This window comes from Trachypithecus francoisi, unplaced genomic scaffold, assembly GCF_009764315.1.
Source record: "Trachypithecus francoisi isolate TF-2019V2 unplaced genomic scaffold, Tfra_2.0 Lachesis_group0, whole genome shotgun sequence".
NCBI lineage: Eukaryota > Metazoa > Chordata > Mammalia > Primates > Cercopithecidae > Trachypithecus > Trachypithecus francoisi.
This window is the reverse complement of record NW_022681453.1, coordinates 67,708,042-67,730,340: the sequence shown is the minus strand read 5'-3', so window position 1 is coordinate 67,730,340 and position 22,299 is coordinate 67,708,042. Positions and strand designations below refer to the sequence as shown.

Genomic DNA, 22,299 nt, shown 5'->3' with positions numbered 1-22,299 from the left:
AGTTGCATTTGGGAACTGCAATGGGTTGGCTGTGGTGGATTTTATACAGAAGACAGTACTGTTAAGCATGGGGACCATTGACCTATATAGATCAAGTGACTTATACCAGAGACAACCACGGTCTCCTCGAAAAAACAAACAGTTCATTGCAGGTAGGAGATAAAACAAGATGAGTTATGAACTTGATTTGTTCATCTGTGTTCTTACTTTTAGATTTGTTGTCTTTCTTCTGTGATACTATTCTAATGCATGGCAAAATAAAATCAGCATAATTTACAAAATCACGTAAGCAAAATAAATTGGGCAGAAGCATTGTGAGAATCTTTGACAGGGTTAGGGGTGTGTAAGTTTAAACTTTAATTTCCTGTTGAAATTAGGAAGCATCTCAAGTTTCTTAGGTTTAATTCCTAAAAAATAACAGAAAATAAGAAGCTATTAAATGTAAAAATGCTATGAAAATTAGGGCTCTTTAGTTGAAAAAACTGCTTGCAATGGTTGTGTTAAACAGGTTGACTTCTAAAATATCTGGCCCCTTTAAAAAGATAATTTTAGGTCATTCACTACTTTTAATTTTTTTAATTAATTCCATAGTGTCGCTGACACCTTCCCTTGTTGGATGATGACCTTCCTGGAGGTATTTTCATGATTCAGTAAACATTTTTCATTAAAATTTTTAAAAAGTACTATGACAGATGGCATTTTTTTTTTTTGGCAGGATCAACAAATTGATGTATTTAACTGTAAAAGAAAATAAACTTAAGGTTAATTAGGATTTAATGCCAAACTTTGATATGCCAATTATCCAAAGTTTTACTGAAATTTTAGTATATATCCAAATAGTTGGCTTTGTAAACACTGCCAAAGTTTTGCATATTTTCTGTCCATTGACAGTCCGGTTGGTAAAAAAAAAAATTAGGCCAAAAGGTTGAGATGAAAATGCTTCTATAATATTAAGTGTTATTTTAGGCAATCCTTTAAAATCTTCTACTTCGGGCCAGATATAGTGGCTCATGCCTGTAATTCCAGTACTTTGGGAGGCTGAGGTGAGAGGATTTCTTGAGGCCAGGAATTCAAGACCAGTCTAGGTAACACAGTGTGACCCCATCTCTAAAAATAATAATAATAATGATAATAACTTTTAAAATTATTTAAATAGGTAAAATAAAATTTCTACATATATTATTTAAAATAATCTATTGAATGTTGATTGCATTACTAAATATAACCATAGGAAAATATTTTATAATAAAAAATAAAAAGAGTATATGATGGTAGGTGTTATTTTCCAAATAGCAGGCATGTCAAATTTAACATCCAAATGTGATAATAAATGAATTTCCTTTTTGGACTAATGAAAATTGTTATACTGAAACTCTTCTTGTTATCCTTTCTTTTGCAAAACTCAATCATTTCCAAATTACCAGTTTAGACCCTTTTGAGGGGCACAAAATTTCTCTTTCAAAAACCAAGGGTTTTTAGTGAGGAATCTCAAATTTTAGCAATATTTTGGGAGAGCTAGAAATTTCAAATTCTAGAGATTTTGCCTCTATCACTACCAGATTTTGAAAGGAAGACAAAATAAAAAGCAATTGTACATTCACATAACATAAGGTTTCCTCATGATTGGGAAAGACAAGTTTGAAGTTGATGGACTCTAGGGTAGAAAGGTGTTGGGGGCAGTAGGCTATTTATAATTAAAAATTTAGTTCCTCAGTCATAATAACCATATTTCAGGTGTTCAGTTTGCAATGCTAAAAGCACCAATATAATCAGAAAAGCTGTGAATCCTATGACAACATCTAAATCACTTGCTGGATATACACAGTGGCGCAAAAAAAGTATATATTTTGACAAAGATAATGCAATTGTTATTTAATTTAAATTAAACTGCTTGAACCTTAACAGTTACTACTAGAGCTTAGAACACTGATGACTTTACAATCAGGAAAATCTGTGAAGTTATAAACTCAGTTTGTGTTTAGTGTACAAGATAACACAATGAGAACTCACTTTATATTATAACAATGAAATATTAAAGACTGAAATCTTTAGCTTTCTAATTGTGGAAGATTAAAGACAATCATTTTTATGTTAATGAAATAATTTATACATATTAGTTACAAGCCAAATAATGGTATTTTGTAAAAACATGAAAGGAAAATATGCCATCTACTTTTATAAGACATTTAAATAAGATATAAATATTTATAAATATTTTATAATAAATATTTAAAGATTAAAATTATTACCACATTCTCATCATTCATCTATCACCTCTTACTTTATAATTGATTTATTTTATTAATATCTCCTCTCTAATTTAATTACCTAATCTTGCTGCAATTTCTTCATCTTGGCTGTTCTAGATTCTGGTATGATATCACTTCCTTTCACTTTAGACTTTTTTTCTCTTTCTTCTGCCTGCTGCTGATGCTGGTGTTCTGGCATGTTCCAAAGACAACTTTTGCATGCGTGGCCTGTCTAACTTTTATCCTGATTTAACGAAACGGATCCGTACTTCCTATCAGAGTAAGTTATATAAAGGTTAGGCAAATAGCCTTTTTAAGTCATAATGCTTGAGTTAAATCCATACATCAGTGCTCAGTAATGTGTTTCTTAAAACACATTCAGCATGCATGCAAATTTTTGTTTTGTTATGGTGTGCAACCTGATAATTTTCATAAAAATTTTTATAGAAATATTTCAATCCATTATTGTCCTGTACCCATTCAATCATACCCATTGTTTTTGTGTTTATTTCAAACCATGCAGACCATGTCCTGCTATTCCAAGAGTCACTGTCTTTTATTTTGAGAAGGAAGAGCTATGATGCTCTGTAAATAATAAAACTTATTACTGATACCAGTATAAGTAATAAGTCAATGCTTTCTTATTTTGGCAGCCTTATGCTTTGGCCATTTTATAGTACTATTCTAACCAGGGACTAACCATTTGCTTCTTTTAAATAATTATATTTCTTGTAGATAATGAAGTATTCCTGATTTCTGATGATTTTTATTAAAATATACAAACACGTATTTCTATGGTGATTTAAGGCACCCAAACATTATAAAGTAGGATAATTAAGGTAAAAAGTAAATGAGTAAGTAAGATCAACATTTACCATGGTAGCAAACACAGATCCGAAGTTGTCTAGAGTAACCAATTACAAAAAATGGTATAGAAAGGATGAAGAGTGAGAGTGTGTGTGACTGGAGGTACAGATGACACTAGTGATGTTATGGGTAAATATTTATTGACATAAAAAAAGTTTATCATATGTTAATATATTCTGTTAAAAAGCAGGCTGCTTTACAATATGTAAAAAAAAATGGCCTTATAGTTGTGTAACATATACATTTTATACACACACTCACACATATATGTTGTTTGTAACCTAAATTTCTTCAGACCTCACCAGTTCATAGATACTAATGGAATCTTATCAGTAATATAACCTAAAACTTTACTGGTTTATGCCCTTAGCTTACATAAGTCGGTCTCTGTGAAATCCTCAAAATGTTCTTGGGAGTGTCCAGAAGTTGAGTAATTTTTGCTCATAAATATTCTCTAGTTTTCTACTCTAGCAGAGCACCCCCTTTTAGGAATCCTTCCCACTCTCTCTGTTCCTGTTGCCGTGTGTGAGAATATTGGTGTCTATGTTGGCTTCTGCTGCTCCTAAAACAGAAGCTTATTTGATACTATGATAACTATGATATTTCTTGACATCTGAAAATTGTATGAAATTTCAGTTTCTGTAATAAAGTTTTATTGGGACATAGTCACAATTATTCATTTATATATTGTCCTTCAGTGCTTTCACACTACAATGGCAGAGTTGAGTAGCTGCAGTAGAAACTATATGGCCACAAGGCCTGAAATGTTTACTATCCTATTCTTTACATTAAAAATTTGCTGATTCCTGCTCTGTGCCATTTTTTCACACCCATCCTCTGCACCACATAAAGGATTTCAGACAAAACCTTTCTGTAAATAGTCTCAGTGTGGTTTAATACACATATTCAGACTTCAGAATCCCAGTTTAGCCTTCTGAAGGTAGGATCTCCTATATTGTGTGTGTGTGTGTGTGTGTGTGTGTGTGTGTGTAGAGACAGAAAAGTTTCTGGAACATGACTTTGTGGATTTTATAGACTTCTTTTAGCTTTACAATATATTCTGATTTTTCTGTAATAAACTTGTAATTATTTTATGGTAAGAAGCTAAATTGGAGACTGAAGATCAGGAGCAGAAATGGGCTCTTAGATCATCAGGATCCTATAGTATCAGCCATGATGTAAAGTTTTAAAAAGTTCTGAGAAATTTCAATAATATATTTTCGTATATTCCTTATATTTCCTTCAGAATTTTTTTTTAAAAACCCTTCATTCAGGATCCTCTAAAGTATAGTTTCTATCAACATCTTCAAATGGATTTTCCACTATTCTCCTCTTAAGCCAAATTTTTGTATCTTACTACCATTATGATTTACTCATATTATTCCCTCTCTGGAAATGCCCTACTAAAATTTCACTTTCTATAGTAAGCCTTTCCTACCACCATCAGAGCCCCGTTGTGCCAATTCCTTTATTTAAACGCTTCCAGTGTCCAGGTTTGTACACAGTACAGGCTTGCTTGAACTATGTAGTTGACATTTAGCCTGGATTCATTTGTATGGCTCCTTACTTTTATACTTATGCTCTACCTTTCCAAATGCATGACAAGAATCTCAAGACCATATCTAAAATTCTTTATATTCTCTACATCTAGCAAAAGTCATAAGATCTGTAAGTAAATGATGATGTCAGTAGGATAGACAGAGCATGGCAGCAGGCATTTTTTCTCTCACATGAACTGCCAGGGAACTTTTCAAAGCTGACATATGAGAGAACTAGGTACTGAGTTCACCAGAATTTTGCAAAAGTAATCATAATTTCTAACTAGAGACCTAACGTTTTAAGTCAGAAGTAAAATCAAGTAAGTAGAAGGACTTAAAGAAATCCTCTGTATCTCTACCAGTGAGCTCCACAGGGGCTCAGACAAGCCCTAGGATTTAAAATCAGATTTCCTAAAAGTCTTCTTTGAATGATCATTATTGTATATTATGAAAAGGGATTGATTCTTTAACCACTCAAAGGTATATCCTACAATTGCTTTTCAAAATACATTTTATGAAAATTTGACTTGAAGTTTAACTATTGGATAATATAATCTGATTATATTTCTATAGTCTCACTTTATTATAGTAGATACTGTTCAGCCTTTTCATGAATTGTTTCCTAACTTGCAGAAAAGCATATATGCATTGTTCGTATTTGGGGTGATAGAACCCAGTTCCATTGATTATGTGTTCTACTCTGCTAGTCAATTTGACTCAGTATTATATTATCTAATAGTGATTATAACCCTTTGGGGCAGATTGGTATATATTAGTATATTTCTCTACACATGAGAAAATTGAAGTTGAAAAAAATGAAATTAGTCTCTCAAAGTCACACAGAATAAGTGGGACCCAAACTTATGCCTATCTGACACTGAAGTTACTCGATAGGCTTTTCACTGTATAATCTTGGATCTCTAAGTGTCTTTTTAAAAGTTTCAGGAACATTGGAAACCAAATCCTTTATTTTATAATCAGAAAACACCTCAGTTTTTGCACACTATCAATGAAATTATATCAATGACTCTTTTACTGGTCAACTTATTCCATAGGTTAGGCTCCAAGCAGCTGACCTCCCCAAATCTTTAAATTACCAATCTGCAAAACTTTCACATCATAGAATAATAAAATTTTGTAGTTGAAAGAAAACTTTCATATTTTGCAGATTATGATTTTTAGAAGCAGAAAAACGCTTTGAAAAGAACAGCAGACATCTGATCAGATTTACATTGGTTTAGCTTTTCCATTTATTAGCTACTTCATACATTTATAATCTTAAACAAGGCATTTAATCACTCTGAGTTTCTTTCTTCTAATATATAAAGTAAAAATTGCAATTTTTATCTCCCTTAGAGAGTTGTAGAACTTTTCTGGGTTAATGTTAATAAAAGTGATTCTATAAATGTTCGTTATTATAATTATTATAAAAGATGAACCAACCCACATCACAGAGAGGTTAAATAACTTGCAGAATCATAAGCAATCTGTGGAATAGTTAGGGCTAAAACTCAGGCTGCTGCCTCATTGCCTAGTAACAGTTCTACTTGTGATAATCACAAATATTTTGCTATTTAAAAACTGATATTATGCCATTTGAATCAAGGGAAGTTTGAAAAGTAGACTTAATGTAGAGGATTGTCTACATTGCTTGGGCATCAATTTCTAGCTGTGCATCAGTTTCTAGTTATGCAACAAGGGGTCCTTTGGAGAGTCCCGGGCCTATTATCGCTTTCTTTTCAGAGGGCAGGGGGATGATAACAGATCCTAAAGACACCTGAAAAATAAAGAAGAAATAAAAGAAAAGGGGATGATAAGAGAACTAGCCAAGAAAGGCAAATAAGTATTTTAAAATGAACAGAAAGACAGGAATGGAGAAGTAAACAAAAAAAATTAAAGAAGGAATGCTTTAAGAAACAAAAATCAGCAAAAATTATGGTGAACAATAAATGGGGAAAAATTCATTCATTCAAATAATATTTTATTGAGCATCTCTTATGTCAAACATTTTTCTAGGCATTAAGTATATAGTGATGAGTGAAACAGTTATGGTCTTTTCCTTTCATTTATAATAGGTAATGTACAGATAAATAAATTCATAGATAATTGACAAAAGGTGGCAATGCAATGACAGGGAAAAATGAGATAAGGTGGACCCATTTTTGAGGGTGTTATAAGAGAATGGCCTATCCAACACAGAAACATTTAAGTGAAGTATTGTAAGATAAGAAATAGTCAAAGCTTTAGATTCTCACTACCAACCAAGATAGAAAGATAGAGTAACAGGTACCAGATTTAACCTCCTACCTGAAAACCCCACACCCATTCCCCCAAAATAGCCAAAATAAATGAAAACAATGGTTTTTAAGACACAGGATATCAAACAATGAAAAAAAAAGTGATGGGACAGATGGGAAACCAACAATCATACCCATTTACTAATCTCAAGATAATTTCTGGATATAGCAAAGGGAGGGAAAGCCCAGGAGGAAACCACTGAGCTTTTTAAGCTGGGAGGTGAAGATGAGAAACCAGAGGAACTAAAGCATCTACAGCTCACAAAAGAATTTCAGAGAGCTACAGTGTTTCCTCCTAGAGCAAAATGCTGATCAACGTATATATATGATGCAGCTATCCAGGAACAGGTAAAGAGCCATCTGAAAGGATTAAAGGAAAAAATGCCCAACACTCAAATAAAGGAAATAGTGCCATTCCCACTACCCCAACTAGAAAAAATTTTTAACTCACATCCACTTCTATTTAACATTGTAGCCGGGCGCGGTGGCTCACGCCTGTAATCCCAGCACTTTGGGAGGCCGAGGCGGGCGGATCACAAGGTCAGGAGATCGAGACCATGGTGAAACCCCGTCTCTACTAAAAATACAAAAAATTAGCCAGGCACGGTGGCGGGCGCCTGTAGTTCCAGCTACTCAGGAGGCTGAGGCAGGAGAATGGCGTGAACCCGGGAGGCGGAGCTTGCAGTGAGCCGAGATCGCCCCACTGCACTCCAGCCTGGGTGCCAGAGCAAGACTCCGTCTCAAAAAAAAAAAAAAAAAAAAAAATTGTACTGGAAATTTTAGACAGTGTTGTCAAGCAAGAATAAGAAATAAAAGTTATCTAGATTGGAAAGGAAGAAGGTAAATAGTCTTTGTTCACAGAAAACATGATTGTCTATGAAGAAAACTTAATGAAATCTGCCAAAAACAGCTACTAGAACTAATAATGTGAGTTAACAATGTGCAGGCTATAAGGTTAATATACAAAATTCCATTGTATTTCTATATGCATACAACAATCTGAAATTGAAATTTAAAATTACCATTTACAATATCATCAAAAATAAGAAGTACTTAGCCATAAATGAGACAACCGATATGAAAGACCCACACATGGAAAACCAGAAAACGTTGCTGAGAAAAGTTAAGAAGACTTAAATAAATAGTTACACCAAGTTTATGTCTCACAAAACTCAATTTTATTAAGATGGCAGTTCACTCCATATTGATTTGTAGTTTCAATGCTAAATCCCAATAAAAATCCAGCAGATGCTCTTGTAGGAACGACAAACTGATTCTAAAGTTCATACAGAAATTCAAAAGATTTAAAGTAGCCAAAACAGCTTTTAAAAAGAATCTCTTCTTGCATTAGTTGACTTAGAATAATGGCCTCCAGCTCTATTCATGTTGCTGCAGATTACATGATTTCATTCTTTTTTATGGCTGTGTAATGTTCCATGGTGTATATGTACCACATTTTCTTAATCCAGTCTACTGTTGATGGGCATTTGGATTGATTCCATGTTTTTGCCATTGTAGATAGTGCTGCAGTAAACATATGCACGCATGTGTTTTTATGGTAAACTACAAGTTATATTTCTTTGGGTATATACATAATAGTGGGATTGCTGGGTTGAGTGATAATTTTGTTTTAAGTTCTTTGAGAAATTGCCATACTGATTTCCCTAATGGCTGAACTAATATACACTCTTACCAACAGTGTGTAAGCATTATCTTTTCTCCACAGTCTCTCCAACATCTGTTATTTTTTGACTTTGTAATAATGGACATTCTGACTGGTGTGAGATGGATCTCATTGTGGTTTTGATTTCCATTTCTCTAATGATTGGAGGTGTTGAGCATTTTTCATATGCTTGTTGGCTGCATGTTTATCTTCTTCAGAAAGGTGTCTATTTATGTCCTTTGCCTACTCTTTAATGAAATCGGGTTTTTTGTTACAAATTTGTTTACATTTTTTATAGATTCTGAGTATTAAACCTTCGTTGAATGCATAATTTGCAAATATTTTCTCCTATCCCAAATGTTGTCTGTATACTCTGTTGATAGTTTTTATAGCTGTGCACAAGCTGTTTAGTTTGATTAGGTCCCATTTGTCAATTTTTATTTTTGTTGTAATTGCTTTTGGCATCTTCATCACGAAATCTTTGTCAGGTCCTATGTCACATGGACATAAAGAAGTGAACAACAGACACTGGGGCCTACTTGAGCGTGGAGTGTGAGAGCGGGGAGAGGATTTAAAAAATACTTATCAGTTACTATACTTATTACTGGGTGACTAAATAATCTGGACACCAAATTCCCACAACATGCAGTTCACCAACCAAGTATCTATTCTCTTCAAGAGACTCGCGCAATACATAAGGACTCACATAAAGTTAAGGTAACGGAGTAGAAAAACACATTCCATGCAAATGGACACCAAAAGTGAGCTGGAGTAGTTATTCTTATATCGGACAAAACAGACTTTAAAGCAACAATAGTTTAAAAAGACAAGAAAGGACATTAAATAAGAATAAAAGGACTAGTCCAACAGGAAAATATCACAATTCTAGATTTATATACATCTAACATTGGAGATCCCAAATTTATAAAGCAATTACTACTAGACCTAAGAAATGAGATAGACAGCAACACAATAATAGTGGGGTACTTCAGTGCTCCACTGACAGCACTAGACAGATCATCAAGACAGAAAGTCAACAAAGAAACAACGGACTTAAAGTATACCCTAGAACAAATGGACTTAACAGATATTTATAGAACATTCTACCCAACAACTGCAGAATATACGTTCTATTCGTGAGCACATGGAAGATTAACTAGGATAGACTATATGATAGGCCACAAAACAAGTCTCAATAAATTTTTAAAAGTCGAAATTATATCAAGTACTCTTTCAGACCACAGTGGAATAAAATTCACACAGTGGAATCAACTCCAAAAGGAACTCTCAAAACCCTGCAAATACATAGAAATTAAATAATCTGCCCCTGAATGATAGTTGGGTCAATAATGAAATCAAGATGGAAATTTAAAAATTCTTTGAACTGAATGATAATAGTGACACAATCTATCAAAACCTCTGGGATACAGCAAAAGCAGTGCTGAGAGGAGAATTCATAGCATTAAATGCCTACATCAAAAAGTCTGAAAGAGCACAAATAGACAATCTAAGGTCACACCTCAAGGAACTAGAGAAACAAGAACAAACCCAAACCCAGCAGAAAAAAAGAAATAGCAAAGATCAGAACAGAACTAAATGAAATTGAAACAAACAAAAAATACAAAAGATAAATGAATCAAAAGGTGGTTCTTTGAAAAGATGAACAAAATTGACAGAACATTAGTGAGATTAACCAAGGAAAGAAGAAAGAAGATCCAAATAAACTCAATTAGAAACAAAAGGGAAATATTACAACCAATACAATAGAAATACAAAAGGTCATTCAAGACTACTATCATCACCTTTATGCACACAAGCTAGAAAACCTAGAGAAGATGGATAAATTCCTGGAAATATACAACCCTCCTGGATTAAACCAAGAAGAAATAGAAACTCTGAACCAACCAATAACAAGCAGTGAGATTGAAATGGTAATTTTAAAAATTGTCAACAAAAGAAAGTGCAGGACAAGATGGATTCATAGCTGAATTCTATCAGACATTCAAAAAAGAATTGGTACCAATCCCATTGAAAGTATTTGAAACTATTCCAAAAGGTAGAGAAAGAGGGAATCCTCCCCCAAATCATTCTATGAAGCCAATATCACCCTAATACCAAAACCAAGAAAGGATATAACAAAAAAAAGAAAACTACAGACTGATATCACTGATGAACGTAGGTGCAAAAATCCTCAACAAAATACTAGCTAACCAAATCTAACAGCATATCAAGAAGATAATCCACAATCAAGTGGGTTTCATACCAGGGATGCAGGGATGGTTTAACATACACAAGTCAATAAATGTGATATATCACATAAACAAAATTTAAAATCATATGATCATCTCAATAGATGCAGAAAAAGCATTTGATAAAATTCATCATCACTTTATGATTAAAAGCCTCAGCAAAATCAGCATAGAAGGAAAACAACTAAGGGTAATAAAAGCCATCTATGACAAATTTACAGCCAACATTATACAGAATGGGGGAAAGCTGAAAACATTTCTCCTGAGAATTAGAAAAGAACAAAGATGCCCACTTTCACCACTTCTAGTCAACACAGTACTGGAAGTCTTAGCCACAACAACCAGACAAAAGAAATAAATAAAGGGCATACAAATCAGTAAAGAGGAAATCCAACTGTCGCTGTTTGCCAGTGATATGATTGTATGCCTAAAATACCCTAAAGACACATCCAAAAAGCACATAGATCTGATAAGTGTATTTGGTAAAGTTTTAGGATACAAAATCAATGTACACAAATCAATAGCACTGCTGTATACCAACAGTGACGAAGCTGAGAATCAAATTAAGAACTCAACCTCTTTTACAACAGCTATAATAAAATAAAATAAAATACTTAGGAATTTACCTAACTAAGGAGGTGAAAGATCTTTACAAGGAAAACTACAAAACACTGCTGAAATAAATAATGGACAACACAAAAAAATGAAAATACATGCCATGCTCATGGATGGGTAGAATCAATATTGTGAAAATGACCATACTATCAAAAGTAATCTACAAATTCAATGGAATTTCCATCAAAATACCATCATTATTCTTCACAAAACTAGAAAAAACAATTCTAAAATTCATTCACACAGAACCAAAAAAGCCCACATAGTCAAAGCAAGACTAAGCAAAAAGAAAAAATCTGGAGGCATCACATTTCTTGACTTCAACTACACTACCAAGCTATCATTACCAAAACCTCATGGTACTGATACAAAGAGAGGCCCATAGACCAATGGAACAAAATAGAGAGCCCAGAAATAAAGCCAAATACTTGCAGCCAACTGACCAACAAAGCGAACAATAATATAAAGTGAGGAAAGGACACCCTATTTAATAAATGATCCTGACATAATTGACAAGCAACATGTAGAAAAATGAAACTGAATCGTCATCTCTCCCCTTATACAAAAATCAACTCAGGATGAATCAAAGACTTAAATCTAAGACCTGAAACTATAGAAATTCTGAAGATAACATTGGAAAAACCTGTCTAGACATTGACTTAAACATAGACTTTATGACCAACAACCCAAAAGCAAATGCAGCAAAAACAAAGATAAATAGATGGAACTTAATTAAACTAAAAACTTCCTCACAGCAAAATAAATAATCAGTAAACAGACAACCCATAGAGTGGGAGAAAATTTTCACAAACTATGCATCTGACAAGGACCAACATCTAGAATCTATAAGGAACTCAAATCAGTGAGAAAAAAAATCAAATAATTCCATCAAAAAGTGGATTAAAGACATGAATAGACAATTCTCAAAAGAAAATACACAAATGGCCAAAAAACATGTAAAAATGCTCAGTATCACTAATTATCAGGGAAATGCAAATCAAAACCACAATGCAATACCATCTTTCTCCTGCAAGAATGGCCATAATTTAAAAATCAAAAATAATACATGTTAGCATGGATATAGTGAAAAGGGAACCCTTTCACACTGCTAGTGGGAATGTAAACTACTACAACTACTATGGAAAACAGTATGAAGTTCCCTTAAAGAACCAAAAGTAGATCTACCATTTGATCCAGCAATCCCACCACTGGGTATCTACCCAGAGGAAAAGAAGTCATTATATGAAAAAGACACTTGCACATGCATGTTTATAGCAGCACAATTCACAATTGCAGTAATATGGAACCAACCCAAATGCCCATCAATCAACGAGTGGATAAAGAAAATGTGATATATCATGGAATACTACTCAGCCATAAAAAGTATTGAAATAATAGCATTTGCAGCAACCTGGATGGAGTTGGAGACCATTATTCTAAGTGAAGTAACTCAGGAATGGAAAACCAAACATTGTAAGTTCTCACTTATAAGTGGGAGCTAAGTATGAGGATGCAAAGGCATAAGAATGATACAGTGGACTTTGGGGACTCAAGGAAAAGGATGAGAGGCAGGTGAGGGATAAAAGATGACACATTAGGCCGGGCGCGGTGGCTCAAGCCTGTAATCCCAGCACTTTGGGAGGCCGAGACAGGCGGATCACGAGGTCAGGAGATCGAGACCATCCTGGCTAACATGGTGAAACCCCGTCTCTACTAAAAAATACAAAAAAACTAGCCGGGCGAGGTGGCGGGCGCCTGTAGTCCCAGCTACTCGGGAGGCTGAGGCAGGAGAATGGTGTGAACCCGGGAGGCGGAGCTTGCAGTGAGCTGAGATCCAGCCACTGCACTCCAGCCTGGGCGACAGAGCAAGACTCCGTCTCAAAAAAAAAAAAAAAAAAAAGATGACACATTGGGTACAGTGCACACTGCTTGGTTATGGGTGCACTAAAATCTCAGGAATCACCATTACTTACCCATGTAAATAAACACCACTTGTTACCCAAAAATCTATTAAAATGAAAAAAAATTTAAAAATTTTTAAAAACTAAAACAACTCAAATTTTTGTTAAGTAAATGGATAAACAAATTCTGGCAAATCCAAACAATGGTGCTCTACTCCACAATAAAAGGTAATATACTATTGATTAATGCTGCAACATGGATGAATCCAAAATAATTGTAGTGAGTAAAAATAATCAGGAAAAAAAAGGACACATTACTGTATGATTCCATTTATATAGAATTCCAGGAAATGAAAACAAATGCATAGTGTCAGAAAGCAGATTAGTAATTGCCTGGGAATGGGAAGGGACACATGTGATGAGGGCTGGAAGAGAGGGTTACAAGAGGGCACAAAGAAACTCTTGGGCATGACAGATGTGTTTATTATGTTAATTGCAGAGATGGTTTTATGGCTGTATACGTATGTCAAAATGTATTCCAATAGTACATTTTATAAACATACTAATTAAACCTTAACAAGCCTATTTTTTAAAAGAAGAACTAACACAAAGAAGAGCAGGGAAAAGCACATTTCAGACAGAGTGAGCAGCTTATAAGAAGGTTCTAGGCCGGGTGCCATGGCTCATGCCTGTAATCCCAGCACTTTGGGAGGGCGAGGCGGGTGGATCACCTGAGGTCAGGAGTTTGAGACCAGCCTGGCCAATATGGTGAAACCCTGTCTCTACTAAAAATACAAAAAATTAGCAGGGTGTATTGGTGGGCGCCTGTAATCCCAGCTACTTGGGAGACTGAGGCAGGAGAATCGCTTGAACCTGGGAGGCGGAGGTTACATTGAGCCGAGATGGTGCCATTTCACTCCAGCCTGGGCAACAAGAGCAAAACTCTGCCTCAAAAAATAAATAAATAAATGAAATAGAAGGTTCTAAGATAGTAAAGGGCTTAACTATATCATCTAGAAACAAAGAATGCAAGGAAGCTGACAGTGTTGTGCAGAAGAGAAAAAATGAGTGAAGATTTGTTGTAGAGATGAGTAAGGACAAGATCATAAAAGCTTCTGAAGTAATTATAAGAAATTCTATTTTAATTTAAGCAGGGGAATGATATGCTTTGATTTATGACTGAAAATATCTACACTGCTGTGTGAAGAAAATATTGTGGAACCAAAAAGGAAAGCAAGCTGGTGTACCCATTAGAAGGCGAGTATTGCACTCCAGCAGGAAATGAAGGTGGCCTTGACTAGGGTGATAGCAATGCTGTTGGAGAAAAAAGGATAGATTCAGAAATCATTAGCATTTACAGAGCTACTGATTATAATTCAGTGTGAGAGATAAGAGAGTGGAATCAAAGATTATTCCCAGATTTTGGCTTGAACCACTGATTGTGATGATATTTTTCACAAAGGTGAAGAAGTTTGAGATAGGAGGGGGCATGTGGTGGTAGGAAATAAAGAGTTCAGTTTTAGACATGTTAAATTTTATTATGTCTGTTGTATAAATGGACATGTCAAGTGGACAAGTAAGTCTGACTATCAGATGAGAGGTCTAGGGCAATAATTTGAGTATTTAGCATATAGGTGGTATATAATGGCATGGGAATAAATGAAATTACCTAGAAGAAGAGGAGGGGAAGGAGGAAGAGGAGAAGTAAGATGACAAGAGAGAAAAAGAGAAAGCGAGAGAGAGACAGAAGGAAGTAGGGAAGAAAAGGAGACTTGTGGATAGAGATGTCAGAAATTTCGACATTTAATTTCAGGAAGAAGAGGAGTTGCCAGGGAGAAGAGAAAAAGGAAAAGAGCTTCACAGAAGAAAAAACAAACAAACAAACAAAAACTGGGGAATGTTTCAAGAAGTAGTAAACTCCATCAGATACTACAGATAAGCTAAGTAGGATAGGTTCAGAAAAGTGATTAGAGTGTGTCTGGCTCTGCGAAAGTTGTTAGTGACCCTTTAAAAAGCAATTTTAGAAAAGCAATGATATAGAAGCCAAAATAGTGTTAAACTGAAGAGCAGCAGGTGAGGAAACAGCACAACTGAATACCTCTTTAAAGATATTTGGTTATCAAGGGGTGCCAAAAAATAGATTAATACCTGGATTGGGGTAAGATGTTAGAAGGAGCAGTTTGGAGTTTTTTAAATTTTAGAGAAAAGAGCAAATTTTTAATTTATGTGAATACAGAATGATCCATAGAAAAAGAGATTGAGAATAAGCGAGAGAGGGGATAACTAAAGGAACAAAACTCTTAAGAAAGTGAGAAGGAATGGGAATCAGAGCACAGGTACAAGGACTGACATTTAATAGGAGACTTTGTCTGTTATTATAGACAGATTTTTTAAAAGAAATGAGAGAGCTACAGGATGAAGAGATACATTGAAAGTACATTGTTTCAATGAGAGATGAAACAAGTGATTGTTATATCTGATTTTCAGTTCAGTATTTTAGTAGGTTTGTTTTTCTTTTAAAATCAGTTTTATAGTGTAGATTTCTTACTACAAAACTGTGTATTGAAAATCAACTACACTGAATTCTAATTAGTAGGAAAAAATACGTTTCTACCTTTGAATTTACAAAAATCAACAAAAACATACAAAATACGGGAGATACTACTTAGCAGTATGTGTGAATGTTCTTAACATTAGTTAATAGTAATCTCATTGTGAGTCAGAAGGGCGTATCACGAGGTCAGGAGATTGAGACCACGGTGAAACCCCGCCTCTACCAAAAAAAAAAAATTAACTGTGCGTGGTGGCAGGCGCCTGTAGTCCCAGCTACTCGGGAGACTGAGGCAGGAGAATGACATGAACCCAGGAAGCGGAGCTTGCAGTGAGCCGAGATCGCACCACTGCACTCCAGCCTGGGTGACAGAGTGAGACTTCATCTCAAAATAAATAAATAAATAAACAAACAAATAAATAAATAAATAAATAAAACAGGCTCTCAACTAGGAGTAATATTGTCCCCCAGGGATATTTGGTAATGTCTGTGGACTTTTTGATTGCCACAGCTGAAGAGTAGGGATAGTCTACTGACACCTACATCTACAATGTATTTCTACAACAAAATATTATCTGGCCGAAATGTGAAATCAAATTGAAAACATTTAGAACATAATGGTAAATAATAATTTAGTAAGAAAAAATTTTAAAGTGTAGACTGTATGGATTCTATTTTTCATTTTTTGATGAACCTTAGTGCCGTTTTCCATCGCAGCTGTACCATTTTACATTCCCACCAATTTGATTCCAATTTCTCCACATCCTCATCAACACTTGTTATTTTCTGTTTTTGTTTGTTTGTTTTGTTTTTTATAATGGCCATCCTAACAGTATGAGGTGATATCTCATTGTAGTTTCTTCTGCATTTCCCTGATAATTAGTGATGTTGATTAGTGATGTTATTTTCATATAACTATTGGCTATTTGTATTATCTTACACAATATGTGACAGTAAATTCAAAATGCATTTAAAAATTAAATGTAAGACCTAAAACTGTAAAACTTCCAGAAGAAAATATAGGTGAAGAGCTTTGTAACATTGGTCATAGCAATGAATTCTTGAATATGACATGAAAGGCGTAGGTAATAAAGGCAAAAATACATAAGTGATACCACATCAAACTAAAACCTTCTACACAACCTAAATATCTGCAGACAGATGAGTGAATAAAGAAAATGTGGTACATACATACAATGGAATATTAGCCTTAAAGAAGAAGAAAATCTTGTCATATTCTACAACATGATGAGCCTACAGGATGTTACACTAGATGAAATAAGCCAGTCATAGAAGGACAAATACTATATGATTCCACTTATATGGCATATATCTAAAATAGTCAAACTCACAGAAGCAGAAGGTAGAAGAATGATTGCCAGGATCTGTGGAGAGGGAAAAATGGAGAGCTGCTGTTCAGTGGATACACAGTTTGAGTTATACGAGATGAGTAAGTTCTAAATATCTACTGTACAACAGTATGAATATGGTAAACAATACTGTAATGTACACTTAAAATTTTATTTAGAAAGTAGATTTCATGTTGTGTGTTTTTTACCATTGAATATATGTGTTGATTATATATGTAGAGTTAAGTGTCTTTTGGCTTCCTCTCCTAATTATAAGAACCTTTGCGAAGTCAGTGTAGGGTAATAATCACCAACAGCATCTTTTCAACTGTATTTGCTCTCCTAGCAGATCTTGTAACCATCATCATGGAAGGATAATATATAATCCTATATTCATCTTTGACCTCTGAACTGAGGCATTAGGTAGACCAAAAGTCAAAAGCAAGTTTCATGAAATCATCTATTGTTGTCATTTTTTGAAAACAGTATTGTTATCTTTCTCATAGCAACATGAAAAGCAAACAAGGAAGATACTTTATAGAAATAATTAAGCTGGTGATGTTTTTCCTCCTTGAGGGTTTCATATTCATAGAAATCTTGAGGATAAAGGTTTCATATTCTAAAACTGTTTTTTCAGAGACAGTAACATTTAAATGTTTTTATGGAAAGGTCAAGGCACCCTTTATACTTAGTACCAAGAAACCTAAATTGGACTTTTTGAATAAAAGGCATTCCTTTCAAAAACAAAAGTTCACATGATTGCACAGTAGTAGGAACTATCAGTTAACTTGAATACAGGTCAATAGAAATGATCCAAACAGAAGCAGAGTTAAAAAATAGTAATAATTAAGCTAAATGAACATCAGTGACTTTGGCTGAAATTTTTTCCAAATTTGATGAAAAACATCAACTTAAAGATCCAAGAAGCTCAGAACACCCTAAACTAGAAAAATACAAAAGGGCTGGGCATGGTGGTTCATGCTTGTAATCCCAGTACTTTGGGAGGCTGAGGCAGGCGGATCACTTGAACTCAGGAGTTCAAGACCAACCGGACTGACATGGTGAAACCCTGTCTCTACCAAAAACTGCAAAAAGTTAGCTGGCCATGCACCTGTGGTCCCAGCTACTTGCGAGGCTGAGGTTAGAGGATCGCCTGAACTGAGAGGTAGAGGTTGCAGTGAGCCTTGATTGCCGCACTGTACTCCGGCCTGGGCAACAGAGACCCCATCTCAAAAAAAAAAAAAAATATATATATATATATACACACACATACACACACACACATATAGATATATAAGAAAACCACACTTAAGACTTTATAGTCAAACTACTAAAACTAACATACAAGAGAAAATCTTAAAAGCAGTACAGAAACATACACACATACACAAATACAAGGGAACAATATGAATAATGAGTGATTTTTTCCATCAGAAATAATTGAAGCTAGAGACAACATAATGACATCTTTTAAGTGCTAGAGAAAAATAATTGTCAATCCAGAATTCTATATCTAGCAAAAATATCATTCAAAAATGAAAGTACATGAATTAACAGATCTGTACTATAAGAAATAAAGAAATTTTTAAAGCAGATGAAAAAAAGATGGAAAATTAGGAATACAGGTAAGAATGAAAAGCACTGGAAATAATAAATATGTGGGTAAATATAAAAAGGTATTTTGTCTTTCCTTAAATTATTTGTTACTTTTTCAGAAGTAACAATGTATTATGGAATTTAAAACATGTGGAAGTAAAATGTATGACAACAGTAACACAAAGTAGAGCAGTATACAAAATTACACTGTTTTTGTAAACATAGGAGAAGTGATGTAAGAATAATTAAAGATAGACTGTAATGAATCTAACAAATAGATGCACATTATAGTCCCTAGAACAACCATTAAAGAAAATAAAACATAGTATTCCATGGTGTATATGTGCCACATTTTCTTAATCCAGTCTGTCACAGATGGACATTTGGGTTGATTCCAAGTCTTTGCTATTGTGAATAGTGCTGCAATAAACATACGTGTGCATGTGTCTTTGTAGTAGAATAATTTATAATACTTTGGGTATATGCCCAGTATTGGGATGGCTGGGTCATATGGTACACCTAGTTCTAGATCCTTGAGGAATTGCCATTCTGTTTTCCATAATGGTTGAAGTAGTTTACACTCCCACCAACAGTGTAAAAGTGTTCCTATTTCTCCACATCCTCTCCAACAACTGTTGTTTCCTGATTTTTTAATGATTGCCATTCTAACTGGTGTGAGATGGTATCTCATTGTGGTTTTGATTTGCATTTCTCTGATGGTGAGTGATGATGAGCATTTTTTCATGTGTCTGTTGGCTGTATGAATGTCTTCTTTTGAGAAATGTCTGTTCATATCCTTTGCCCACTTATTGATGGGGTTGTTTGTTTTTTTCTTGTATATTTGTTTGAGTTCTTTGTAGATTCTGGATATTAGCCCTTTGTCAGATGAGTAGATTGCAAAAATTTTCTCCCATTCTGTAGGTTGCCTGTTCACTCTGATGGTAGTTTCTTTTGCTGTGCAGAAGCTCTTTAGTTTAATGAGATCCCACTTGTCAATTTTGGCTTTTGCTGCCGTTGCTTTTGGTGTTTTAGACATGGAGTCCTTGCCCATGCCTATGTCCTGAATGGTACTACATAGATTTTCTTCTAGGGTTTTTATGGTATTAGGTCTAACATTTAAGTCTCTAATCCATCTTGAATTAATCTTCGTATAAGGAGTAAGGAAAGGATCCAGTTTCAGCTTTCTACTTATGGCTAGCCAATTTTCCCAGCACCATTTATTAAATAGGGAATCCTTTCCCCATTTCTTGTTTCTCTCAGGTTTGTCAAAGATCAGTGAGTTTGCGTCCTTTGTAGGGACATGGATGCAGCTGGAAACCATCATTCTTAGCAAACTATCACAAGAAGAGAAAACCAAACACCGCATGTTCTCACTCATAGGTGGGAACTGAACAATGAGATCACTTGGACTCGGGAAGGGGAACATCACACACTGGGGCCTATCATGGGGAGGGGGGAGGGGGGAGGGATTGCATTGGGGAGTTATACATGATATAAATGATGAATTGATGGGTGCTGACGAGTTGATGGGTGCAGCACACCAGTATGGCACAAATATACATATGTAACAAACCTGCACGTTATGCACATGTACCCTAGAACTTAAAGTATAATAAAAAAAAAAAAAAGAAAAGAAAAGAAAACAGAGAGGTGTAGCTAAGAAGCCAAAGAGATGGTAAAATGGAATACTAAGTATTATTTATTTTCTCAAAAGACAGAAATGAATAACAGTAAAAAAAAAAAAAAATAGAACTGAGGGGACAAATTGAAAACAATTAGAAAGATGATAGATGTAAACTTAACCCCATGAAAGATTATATTAAATGTAAATAGAGTAAACATTCCAAAAAAAGAAAAAGAGCTTCTGAGACAGGATTAAAAAGAAACAAATACCAAAAACAGTGTATATACTATTTATAAAAGATGCATGTTAATTATAGAAACATAAATAGGTTGAAAGTCAAAGAAGGGGAAAAGAATTCCATGAAAACACTAACACCAAGAAAGCTGATATGGCTATATTAATATTAGATGAAGTAGACTTCAAGGTAAGGAGATAAAGAAACAATTCAAATTAATAAAATAAATGACCAGAATGATTTAAAAATCCTATATACTTGCATAAACCTAATAAGAAATATTCAAAATATATGAAGCAAAAACTGTCAAACCTAGAAATAAACAATGCTACCATCATTGATGGAAACACATCGTTTCTCTTTAGTAACTGACAGAACAAATAGACAAAAATTGGTAAGGTTATAAAAAACTAAAGCAACTCTCTTTACCAAATTGATCTAATTACATACACACCTACACAATGCAATTGAAAATACAAATTATTTTCATGTAAACATGTAACATTCACAAGGATAGATTGGGTGATAAAACAAGTTATAATAAATTACAAATAATTGATATTAAGTAGAATACTGGCCACAAAAGGAATTAAATTAGGAATCAACAATATGTATAAAATTCCCTAATACTTGAAAATTAAGCAACACATCTCTAAATAGCTCATAGCTTAAAAAAGAAATCACAAAGGAAATTTTAAAATATTTTTGAACTCAGTGAAAGTACAAACACAACATATCAAAATTTATGAGATGCTACTGAAGCAGTACCTAGAGGAAAATTTAGAACATTAGATGCTATGTTAGATTTTTTAAAAATCTCAACTTCATGATCTAAAACTCTTAGGACATTAAAAAGTAAGAGCAATGAAAACCACCCAATGTAAAGGAAATAATAATCATCAAAAATGAATGAAATAGAGCTCAAATCAGAGTAGATCAACAAAACCCCAAAACAATTCTTTAAAAATATTATATAAAACCCTAACAACACTGATCCAGAAAAAAGAAACAAAGTAATACCAGGAGTGGGAAAAAAAAGCATTACTATGGATTCTACAGACATTAAAGATAATAAAGTAAGATTATTAACTCTATTCCCAGAAATTTACAATTTAGATGAAATTAAGAGATTCCTTGAAAGACAAAACTTACCAAATCTAACACCAAACACATTGGAAAGTATAAGTAACTCTTATCATGAAAATTTTTGAATTCAAAATTAAATACCCACAACGAAGAACACTACAAGCCCCAGATGGCTGCACTTGTTAACTCTATCAAACATTTAAGGAAGAAGTAACACCAATCTTATGCAAATTCTTCCAGGAAATATAAGAAGAAGGAAATCTTTCCAACTGTTTATCTGAAACCAGCACAATGTTGATAACTAAAACTTGACAAAGACAGTACAATAAAAGTACAAGTCAGTCTCATTTATGGAACTAGATGCAAAAATCAGAAATAAAATATTAGCAAATGGAAGACAAACATATAAAAGAAAGATAAAGCATCATAACCAAGGTGGATTTATCCCAGGAATGCAAGTTTAAAATTTGAAAATCAAT

General features: G+C 34.1%; 1 protein-coding gene across 4 annotated transcripts in view; it reads left to right on the top strand.

The window, feature by feature from the left end:
- Positions 1-22,299, top strand: part of STXBP5L (syntaxin binding protein 5 like) — a 475,147-nt gene that overhangs the window by 348,046 nt on the left and 104,802 nt on the right. For 2 of the 4 annotated variants that reach the window (XM_033211087.1, XM_033211088.1), the window contains exons 19-20: positions 1-152; positions 2,458-2,529. In XM_033211087.1, the coding sequence (XP_033066978.1) occupies positions 1-152; positions 2,458-2,529 (224 nt within the window). The remainder of the gene's footprint in view (positions 153-2,457; positions 2,530-22,299) is intronic. The other 2 variants (XM_033211089.1, XM_033211090.1) reach the window with 1 other exon arrangement.